This window comes from Rhinolophus ferrumequinum, chromosome 16, assembly GCF_004115265.2.
Source record: "Rhinolophus ferrumequinum isolate MPI-CBG mRhiFer1 chromosome 16, mRhiFer1_v1.p, whole genome shotgun sequence".
In the NCBI taxonomy this organism is placed as follows: domain Eukaryota; kingdom Metazoa; phylum Chordata; class Mammalia; order Chiroptera; family Rhinolophidae; genus Rhinolophus; species Rhinolophus ferrumequinum.
This window is the reverse complement of record NC_046299.1, coordinates 62013846-62025579: the sequence shown is the minus strand read 5'-3', so window position 1 is coordinate 62025579 and position 11734 is coordinate 62013846. Positions and strand designations below refer to the sequence as shown.

Genomic DNA, 11734 nt, shown 5'->3' with positions numbered 1-11734 from the left:
AACATACTTACCTTGAGCTTGTCTAAACATAGGCTTATACAAACTAATCCATTATCATGTACAGTTATAAGCAAGGAAATCATTTCATGTTGATAGTTTATTAAAGTAGGAATAAGGAAAGCACTTAGAGTTTGTGAGTGGAGCAGAAAAGCAATTCCTGAAGAAATGTCTTACGTCTGTATCCCCAGTACTTGGTACACAGCCTGGAATGGAGCAGAGACCGTATAAAGTGAACCTTTCATTCTTAAGGAATGTATTGCCTTTGCTACTAGATCATTTCTCTAGAAGCAAGAAAGGAAAAAATAAAACAAACAAAACTCATAGAATTTCTTAGAAAAAAATTTTAATTTATATATTTAGCTCTTTATAAAATATATTTATTTAGCTCTTTATAAAATATATTTTAAAATGCTAAGCAACAGTCCTGTCATTCATTTGTTTCGAAAGACAAATAATTTCCATAGTCTTCCTGAAGTGCCTGCAGTTTCTCCATCCAGTCTCAGGGCATGGCACATGTTGCGTGCTTTACATTGTAGGGATAAAAGTCCAGTAGAGAGAAATCTTGTTGCAGTGGGTAGCTGTTTTCATCTAACACAAAGAGGCTCTGAATCTTCATTACACAAGGCGCCCCGCCTCCTGCCAAAAGGGAGTGGAACAAGTCTGCTGCGACCAGGCCATAGGTGATCTCTGAGGAAGGGACTGAAGAAGACGCAAACAAACACACAGCTCTCAGTGTCCTTTCCAGGTGGCCAGAAACACACAAATTGAAGGGTTCATTTTTTTCCCTAGTCCCACCCCCAGTTTCTCAAGTCCTACCCCCAGTTTAAATTTCTCTTGCTATCCCTTCCCTCTCTATTAGGTTGGTGCAAAAGTAATTGCAGTTTAAAAGGTTAAAAAATTGCAAAAACCGCAGTTACTTTTGCACCAACCTAACAGCCACAGGTTGCTGAAGTTACTCTAGAATGATGACATGCAATTCCTGTTGACCATGGAGAGAAGGCACAAATAATGCGCCATTTACACTGACAGCATTTCCTGTTATAGCACAGCTACTGGCTTCTTAAAACAATAGAGGAAAGAACTGAGATTAATATTTTCCTAAATTAAGCCTTAAACAAAAACGGTGTGCCCATATCAGAAAAGCACTCTTATATTTATCCAGTCTACAGTTCTTATCATAGTGATATATATATACACGAGTGTGTATGTGTGTGTGTGTGTGTGTGTAAAAAAACTGTTTACCTCAGTCTGTCTTGTTCTATATGTAATGTTCAGCATTCAAGCAAAAATTACTAAACACACAAAAAAGCAATAAAATAAAAATCCACTATTAAGACAGAGGAATCAATAGAAAACAGATTAGCTCATCTGCTTAGAGTCTGAGGCTAATGAGGAAAGGTAGGGAGTTAGATCACCTGACAAATGGGTTACCTTCACTTTGTTGTTAGCCACTGACTACACTTAGCATTATAGCTGAAGATACTGCAAATCCACTCCACTGACAGTAGACTATCTTCATGTCATTGTGTCACACATTCATTTACTTACCTATTATAAAACTAAGGTGCTCACAGTATGGTGGTTACCAGAGGGGAAGGGGGATGGAGGGAGGATGAGGAGAGTAAAGGGTGTCAAATATATGGTGACAGAAGGAGACTGACCTTTGCGTGGTGAGCACACAATGTAAGACACAGATTACGTATTATAGAATTATACACCTGAAACTTATATAGTGTTATTAACCAATGTCATTCCAATAAATTTATTTTTAAAAAGCTAAGGTAATAAATAAATAAATAAACAAAATTTAAAAAGCTAAGGTCCTAGTGTTTTTGCTTACTAATCGAGAATTTAAAGTAAAAAGAGATTAGGTGCTTGCTTCCCTCTACTCATGTGCTAAGACAAATGTAGAGTAAGTCTTACCCTCCAACTTGCATAATCTTATGCTTCACTCAATCTAAATTATCCTTCTACTTTTATACTGACAGAAATAAACCTCAGTTTACAGTCTAGTGTACTTTCTGTTCCAATATACACTCCTGAAGTGAATGGTTTCACCAAGAATAACCTCTTGATGATGTGTTGATATCTTACCTATAACTTTGTTGAGCCAGTCAGGAGAAATGTTGAGAAGAATCTTCTCTATGACCTTTGATCCTACATGGATGCCAACCTTATATATTCCATCAACTATGGTCATTAAAGCTGGCCTATAAAAGAGTAAATAGCACATGACCTTCAAAAAAGATTTTCAAACTTAAAAATATGTTTAAATGCAATCTAATTTCAGAAAGCACTAGGTTTTTATGCAGGGTTAATTTTAATTTCTAAAGCAACTCTAGGATGTTCTGAAACATCCTAGAAACAAGAGAAAGGCATTTTAAGAAAAGTTTCAAATGATAAAACAATAAATTAGATTTATTCCATATTCACCTTAAAATTTCAGATACTAATATAAAAAAACATTATTTTACACTGTTGTGTAAATTATTTTTTGAAACAAAAATAAAGATGATAACCACATATTTCACAATCACAATTTCAAGTTATTCTTTTCCGCTGGGTTCTTTCCTATCAAAAACAAACTCTTTTGGGCGGCCAGATGGCTCAGTTGGTTAGAACGCGAGCTCTGAACAACGGGGTTGCCAGTTCAATTCCCACATGGGCCAGTGAGCTGCGCCCTCCACAACTAGATTGAAGAACAATGACTTGGAGCTGATGGGCCCTGGAGAAACATACTCCACCAATAAAATTTATTTAAAAAAAAACCCACAAAAACTCTTTTGTATGTCAGTAAATAGGGAACTAGATAAATAATTTTCAGTATGTCATGCAATGGTATGCAATGTGGCATGAAAAAGAATGAGGAAGATTGTAAGAGCTATTAGGGAAGGCACGCCATGATATGCTCTAAGCAACAAACAATGTGAACAAAACAATATAATAATATTATTCTATCTATGTATGTACTTTTAAAGAAAAGGATATATGTGTGCTGGTATTAGCATAATAAATTACTGGAAGAATACAAAAAAAACTTCTAACAAGCATGAAAATAGCATTGACGGTGGAGGGAGTGGATCGGGCAAAAGACTTTTACGTTTCTTTTTATACCGTTCCTTTATAGTTTGCATTTTTATCACAGTATGTATTACCTCTTTTAAAAAAAATTTAAAAAATAAATTGAGAACAGAATTTAGAAACAGACTCATGAATATAGGGGTATTCAGTGTAATGGCTAAAACAACACTACTGATTTTCCCTGTAAAAACCTACTTCCCCCTTTCCCCATATGATGATTCTAGGTCCTTTCCTCTTTTTCACTTTACACTCTTTCCCAGGCTCTCTTCCTCCATTCTTTACTTCAACAAATACATATTCAACAGTGATTATGTACCATCCACTGTGCTAAGTACTGGGCATTGTAAAAGAAAAATAGTAAAATGGAGTTGATATTGTCAAGGGGACAGTTTAAAATGGAGTCAGGAGACCTCCCGGAAGCTGAGCTAAGAAACACCCTCCATGTGAAACTGAACTTTTGAACTGGGCTAAAACGCAAACGGCTACATCCTGATACAGTTCCTGGAATTAGCACTGCATCACTGAACTCTCTATTAAGAAATAAATCTTTCACCTAGCAAAAGACATAAGCAATTAATCATGTATAGCATATTGTAAGTCTGCTTGCCAGCACCAATCACAGCTCTTTCAAAGCAACCTGTGTAATCCCTCTGGAAGCCCCCCTTTTCTGTCTTTATAAATTCTGTCCCTTTCTTCCCCCTCTCAGAGCACATTTGGGTTTCTACCCAAATCTGTGTCTTCACAATTGCAATTCCTAAAAGACCCTAAAATAAACCTTTTGTTTGCCTTGCAGTTCTTGGTCAAAATTGATTGACAGTATATACACTAGTGACCAAGGCAGGTCTGGTACCTTCACATGAAGAACTTCAGAGTTTAGTGGGAGAGAAAGACAAGAAGCTTTTTGGCAATGGTGCCAGGATGATTCAATGGGGATAGAATAGTCTTTTCAACAAATAATCCTGGGACAACTGGAGAGTTACATGCAAAAGAATGAAGGTGGACCCCTCCCTTACACCATACACAAAAATTAACTCAAAATAAATCATGGACCTATATGTAAAATTCTTAGAAGGAATTTTACATATAAATTTCCTAATTTATAGGAGGAAATCTTCATGCTCTTGGCTTAGGAATGATACCTTTCTTAGGTATCATACCAAAAGCACAAGCGACAAAAAGAAAAACAGATAATAAAAAGTATTGGCAAGGATGTCATACGTTGTGGGTAAAAATGTAAAGTTGTACAGCAGCTGTGGAAAACAGTTTGGCAGTTCCTCAAAAGGTTAAACATAGAGTTACCATATGACCCAGCAATTCTACCCTTGAGTATATACCCACGAGAAATGAAGACACACATCCACACAAAAATTTGTACATGAATGTGCACAGTAGTATTATTTATAATAGCCAAAACGTGGGAACAATCCAAACGCTGAGGTGGAGAAAAGGGGAAGGAAAAGTGACTGCTAATTCAGTACGGGGCCTTTGGGGGAGGGGGTGATGAAAATGTCCTAAAATTGAGTGCTATTTTGTAAAGGCATGTGGTTTATAAAGTAAAAAGATTATCCAAGACTTTGAACATTTGTTATTTGAAAAACAATGAGTTTAAACTGAGTGGGTTAGCCATTTTACCATAGAACATTTACTATCCTTAATTTCTAATGTGAAGTTGGGAAGACTGAGGTACAGAAAGGTACACCTTACTATTAGGTTGGTCCAAAAGTCATTGTGCTTTTTTGCATTAACCTTTTAAACCTCAATTATTTTCGCACCAACCTAATCACTTCCACAATTCATAGGTTAGATCATATAATACTTTTAACCTTTAAATTCCACTTATATATTAAGGTGGGGAAGTGAATTCCTTCTGAACCATTTAGATCTTGGTTAAAAATATAAACAAGTAAAATTTTTCTTAAGTATATAGCTGCTTTAAGACAATAAAATCTCCCAATTACTGCTTTTAAACATTCCTGTTATGATTACGGAGCAATTTTTGCTTTCATAAATAGCTATTATCACTCTGGGGAGAAATTTATTCTCTTGGGTTAGTTCTAGTTAGTTCCCATTAGAAAAGAGTTGATATATGTAATTTTGGGGGGGGGGTCATTTCAAGTTCTATAAAAATAAATATTTTCCATCCAATTGGCTTGCTTAGTTGCCTCACCTGTAGTATGTTTTCTTGCTAGTACATGGCAAACAGCTCAAACACTGTTTGTAGATCTTGTTCTCATCTGTGTCTAGTTCTAATCCACATTTAGCACAGCCAATATATATAATGTTGGGAAGAGAAGAGAAAATGCTCTTCAGAGAACTGCGAGCATTTAGAACTATGTTCTGAGCTGCTGTAGTAGGAAACACTAGCTGCGAAATCCGGGCTTGGATTAGAATCACTCCTACAAGAGACAAATAAAAAGAAATGTTATAGAGGACCAAAGTTATAACTTTAATTTATAAACATGGTTAATTACGTAGTTGATGCACAGTTACATATACTAAAGGGTACACCCAAGGTCTTGTTCTTGGTCTTGTCTTCACTCTTTCCCTAAATAATCTCACTCACTTCTGGCTTCGTATTAACACTGGAATGTAAGGGGTGACCTGCCTGCAACTTAGAGTGAAGATTTACTTGGCGAATTTGGCTGAACAGGTGGATGTTGTCTTTCTCCCTGCCCCCCTGTAATCATGCAAACTAAGTTTAATCCCTCTTTTAGGAGAAATTCATTCAAACACTTGAAACTGGCTAATATACCTTTTCTCCTTGCCCTCTCTTCTGTTTTTTTAATTGATCATCATCTAAAGCCAAATAGGAGGTGAATTATTCTTCTATTCTCTATTTTGTCCACAAATAATATACCACGAGCTTATCCTCTTTCTAAACTTTCTTTTTCGATTTCCTGGCCATCACCATGCATGCTCTGGGGGTTGGTTATACAGCCACATGCGCAATGAGCGTCCTCACTTACTAAGTGTGACTCACCAGGAACCTCAGGCATGCTCAGTGGCTCCTGGTAATTCACGTGTTAACAAATACTGAGTATCTGTCACCCACCAGATACTCCTTATTCCTAAGTTATCTTTGTCTTTTGTATACTGAGTTCTTTGTCTAGTGAGGCTGATGAGTTTATCTGAGCATTCTTCTCCCTTCCTTTCCATATTCAGTTTAAAGCCTTTAAGTTTGTTCTTCGTCCTTTTAGCAGGTAATACACTCCAGGTCAAGGACTTATCGTTGTGGTGTCCTATTCTCTTTTCTGGTGCCATTAACGGTGACTTTCCTATTCCTAAGTCCTTCCGTTTGCTTTGGTCTTTTGGTGCCTAAAGATTCAAGCCAGTTTCATCATCTCCTCCAATCATGTCATGTATCCTACATGAATAAAAGAATGTGTAGTGGGCAGCATACCCGATAAACTACTGCAGACTCTATATCACATTTTTCCACAGACATGTTGAATCACTAAGAAATTATGTAATGAAAGAATTGAATAATTTTAGAAGAATGTTAACAAAACTCTAACATTTTGCAAATTTACACACCTCTTTAAAAGAAAAGTTCCTTACAAATGTGGACTCTGCTTTCATGGGCCTTACAGCCTGCTGGGCGCTGCTATTCTGCTGAGGGCAGGATGAGACGCTCAGTAAGCCTCTTCATTGCTTTACAAGGAGTCAGGCACAGCCTCCCGCCTCGGGCTTTTGTTACACTTTGTAAAGAGAGCAAACCCTCTTAGGAAATGCTCCCCTGTTGATCCCCGTTTCTCCCTCCTTTTATTAAACTATGGAATAGGTTAGGAAAAAATTGCTTGTACTTCCATCTGCTCTCTCCATTTCTGTCTTAAAAACACATAAACAATGATAGAAATTATGAATTCAGCCCTCATAGTTGAACATATTGAGAATGAAAATGGCGAAAAGGCCTGTCTGGACACAACCTACCAGGGATTGAGTGCAACAGTACAGTTTGTGCACGGTTTCCCAGTAGGGAGCAGATCTCCAGGGTTTGCAAGAATACTCCCAATTCCCAGCCTCATCCCCAAAACCGATGAGGCTGTCCATATCCTTGGTACCATCAGCCATCAGAACTGTGACCACCTATTTTGTTGTCATTCACGATGTTGTTGACTTTTATTTTAAAGTCTAATTCTAAGTCCTTAATTCCAGCAGGTAGCTGTTTTGTGTAAGCAGTAGATAAGAGGGGTGACTTCTCCATAACTCCTCCACTGCCTATAGTTTGCCTTCTCGCAGTGACCAGCTCCATAAGGCTGTGGGGATTCTGGGGGGGAAAAGGAGGGCACACAAATATAAATTGTTTTAGGAACTTACGTGACACAACATTACCCAAGACTTCACCAGTTAGCATAAATCTAGAGTCTTCTGTGGCCACAAATAACTTACTTCCATTTTTGAAAGTTGTATAAAATTTAACAGTATAAAAATTTGTAAATTTTCTATCACTTGTATTTACCTTTCAGAAATATGAAATTTAAATTAACTATTAGTATTAATAATGCTTCAATGGGTACATGGAATTATTCTTCTGAGAATAAAGCTCTATATTCCATTAAAAGTTGGGGTTTTTGAGACGTGTTACGTATTGTTTTTGTTTTGTACTTGCATTCTCCTTATCTTACTTTTATAATGTAATAATGCTAATGACTATAATTATATCTTGTAAAACATATATACAGGGCTGGCCCGATGGCTCAGGCAGTTAGAGCTCTATGCTCCTAACTCCGAAGGCTGCTGGTTTGATTCCCACATGGGCCAGTGGGCTCTCAACCACAACGTTGCCAGTTTAATTCCTCGAGTCCCGCAAGGGATGGTGGGCTGCGCTCCCTGCAACTAGCAATGGCAACCTGACCTGGAACTGAGCTGTGCCCAACACAACTAAGACTGAAAGGACAAGAACTTGACTTGGAAAAAGAAAGTCCTGGAAGTACACACTGTTCCCCAATAAAGTTCTGTTCCCCTTCCCCAATAAAATCTTTTAAAAAAACCAAAAACATATATACATACCTATGTGAATTAAAACAACTTGTAAAATTTTAATCTGGCATTTAGCCAAGGTAGAGTAAGGGACTAAATTTATGCTTCAACCTTTTTGTATAATAAAAAACAAATATGTGTCTTTGTCCCTAGCCCTGGCACATAGCTCCCAAAACCCTTGGAATCTCCAGAGTGATAAGAGTATCTATTGCATGCTCATCAGATGGCTGGTGGCTGGTGCCTGGGGGCCAGGCCCATAGAGAGCTTCAGGATGGTGGTGGTCACCAGAAACACCAAGGCATAATTTGAGGGTTGGAACTTTCAGCCTCACCCCATAACCTCTAAAAGTTGGAGTTAATCACCAATGGCCAATTATTTAACCAATCATACCTACATAATGAATCCTTGATCAAAAGCTTCTGGGTTGATGAACACAGAGTGGGGCACCCAGAGAGGACATGGAAGCTCCACGCCCTTCCCCCACACCTTCCCCTATACATGTCTTCCATTTGGCTGTTCCTGAGTTGTATCCTTTATAACAAGTTGGTAAATATCAATAAAAAGTGTTCCTGGGTTCTATGAACAATTCTAGCAAATTACTGAACCTGAAAGGGGGGTGGGCTGTGGAAGTTCCCAACTGTGTAGCCACGTCAGACAGAAGCATGGGTATCCTGGCACCTAATACTTCTGACTGGCACCTGAAGTGAGGACAGTGTTATGGGCTTTGCCCTTAAACCTATGCAGTCTGACACTGACTCTAGGTAGGTAGTGTCAGAATTGAACTGAACGGTGGGACACCCAGTTGGTGATCCGAGAGTTGGAGGACTGGTTGTTGGTATGGAAAAATAAAACCCACATATTTGTGTCAGAAGCGTTGTGTAAAAAAACAGTTCCGACACTTGAAACAACTGAAAAGCCAAACAAAATGTATGAAACGACAATTCTCAAGACCTTGGATCTCAGGCAACAAAGGGCAGTGATCCTTAAGAGATGAGAAAAAAAGAAGTGAGCTGGGTGACGACCCCAGCTTACAGACAAGAATTTCCTGGCTGTGGTGCAGGAAAGGGGTCTCCTGGCAGAGCTTGGCTGGTTTTCTCGAGTTGAGAGAGGACAGACCTTTGAGTATGGGAGGCTAAAATAGCTAGAGTTCTCAGGGCAGGGTACTAGACAGATGAGAGCTGCAAAAACAGAAAGCTCTGGAAAGCTGCAGAGGGTTCCCCTGGAGAATTCAACTGAGTATTTACCAGTAGATGTGACCAGATGCCAAAGAAAGAACCATCTGAAAAGATTTCTGGGAAAAATCCCTGAAGCTTGCACAAAGCTGGGAAAAATGTATTTTCCCTTCCCACCAGCTAGAATGGAAAAGCTCATAATCCACAGGGCATGGGATAAAGAACTCAGAAGCTGTACTTAGAAGGAAATTTTTGGCATTAAATGCCTCCACTGGAAGAAAAGAAAAGCCTGACCTCAATTTCCACCTTAATAAATGAGAAAAAGTGAAACCCAAAAAAGCAGAAGGAAATAATAAAGATCAGACCAGAAATCAATAAAATAGAAAACAGAAAAATACCATGTTTCCCCGAGAATAAGACCTACCCGGAAAATAAGCCCTAGCATGATTTTTCAGGATGACATCCCATGAATATAAGCACTAATGCGTCTTTTGGAGCAAAAATTAAAATAAGACTGGTTCTTATTTTCGGGGAAACACAGTAGGAAAAAAAAATCAATGAAACCAAAAGGTAGTTATTTGAGAAGATCAATAAAATTGATAAACCTCTATCCAAATTGATCAGGGGGAAAAAAAGAAGATACAAATTAGCAATATCAGGTAATAATAATATCATTGCAGATGGTACAACTGTTTTTTGGAAAATAGTATGGCAGTTTCTTTAAAAAGTTAAACATACACTTCCCATATAATCCAGCTATTTATTCAACTCCTAGGTATTTATGAACGATAAAAAAAAAAAGACTATGCCCATATAATGCCTTACACATGAATGTTTATAGAAGCTTTATTTATAACAGCTTTATTTATAAGAACTGGAAATAACTCTGATGTCCATCAACAGATGAACAGACACACAAGTTACAGTATATACATACAAGTGAATAAAAAGGAATGAATTACTGATGGGCACAACAGCACAGATACATCTGAAAAGAATTTACGAAGTTAAAGATGCCAAACAAAACAGTGTCCATGCTGTGTAATTCCATGTATATCAAAGCACGGAAAATTCAAACTAATCTCTACTGTTAGAAAGCAGATTGAATTAAATGATGAGCTGCTGGTAACTATACACAAAAAAATTCTGAGTGATCCTTAATAATTACAAATTAACCTCAAAGGATTGTAGGCAAAAAGCTAAGAAGATGCCGCTATCTGGTGCAGTTATTTACAAAGATCTATATTTCACTTTTAAATTCAAATACATATTTTTCCCACAAATGGTAGGTTCCTGGTTTATATTAAAACAAGCAATACTTTTAAGTATATAAAGATCTTACCTGAATACTTATTCTCTAGGTGTGTTGCTAAATCTGACATCTTCACAAAAGAGGGCCTGTTGTTTTGAAATTTTGCTTTAAACGTAATTGCCCTTACATCATCATCAAACAGGCACTCACAGGATGACCACGGCGTCGTATGCAATTCTAGGTTTTCTAGGATGCAATTTCGCTGAACGAAAAGATACTTAAATTCCCAAATGTAATCTTAAAGAAACAAATAAAAACAAAAGATTGCCAAAAAGGAAATAATCGAGGCTCAGAAACATACTAAACAGACTGACCTGATTAAATCACTTAAATATAACTTGTATCACACTAAGGAAGTGGGGTGTAAAGAGACTAAATATGAATGTTGTATTAAGGCAATAGGACAAGGATGCTAGACATAATTTTAATAAAAATTTTTTCTAAAGATTTCTCGGTCTCCTAAACAGTCATAATTTATTATAACCAACTGCTTCTCAGAGTAGCAAATTCTCATTTTGGTATCTACAGGCAAAGATTTTTTTAAATAATAGCGACACAGAAATGGACACGTCTGCCATAATCAGTATCTCTTATTGATTTTCAACACCTTAGTTTTCTTATTTAGCTAATTTTTCCAGAACAAAGGATGCATTTAGATATAGTTGCACCTATTTTTAATTCCCTCAGTAATAATTCTACTTCTTAAAACCACTAGCACAGTCCTTCTTGCCAAATATTCTATATTAATAAATACCAATATTAATATTTCTATATTCTATATTAATAATCATATTCTATATTAATAAATTCTATATTAATAAATGCAACTTTAACGTTCTATTACTAAATATATAAATTAATAAATTATTAATAAATTTATGTCCTATATTAATAAATTCAACTTTAAAACTACAATAAAACAGGTCTCTTAGCACTAAGTGTTCTAATAACAGCTGTCTTTTTAGTTTTCCACTTCAGATCATAATCTAATTCACACACCCCACCTGCTTCCTTAGTTTCTTTCATTTGACAGTTTTGTGTGTGGAGAATCTTAGAACAAGTCAGTAAATCCATATAAATAGAGCATCATTAGAAAAACCACATTGTATATATTCTAAGTTGTTGCTTAAAACTAATCACTATTTTTAAAGTAGCTTTCTTGTCTTATTACAAAATACATCCTTAGAAA

General features: G+C 36.8%; 1 protein-coding gene across 12 annotated transcripts in view; it reads right to left on the bottom strand.

The window, feature by feature from the left end:
- Window positions 1-367: 367 nt before the first annotated feature.
- Window positions 368-11734, bottom strand: part of SHLD2 (shieldin complex subunit 2) — a 95346-nt gene continuing 83979 nt past the window's right edge. For all 12 annotated transcript variants that reach the window (XM_033131373.1, XM_033131383.1, XM_033131375.1 and 9 more), the window contains 4 exons: window positions 10576-10782; window positions 5249-5477; window positions 2095-2210; window positions 368-699 (listed from right to left, as the gene is read on the bottom strand). In XM_033131373.1, coding sequence (XP_032987264.1) covers window positions 500-699; window positions 2095-2210; window positions 5249-5477; window positions 10576-10782 — 752 coding nt within the window. In that variant the 3' untranslated portion in view covers window positions 368-499. The remainder of the gene's footprint in view (window positions 700-2094; window positions 2211-5248; window positions 5478-10575; window positions 10783-11734) is intronic.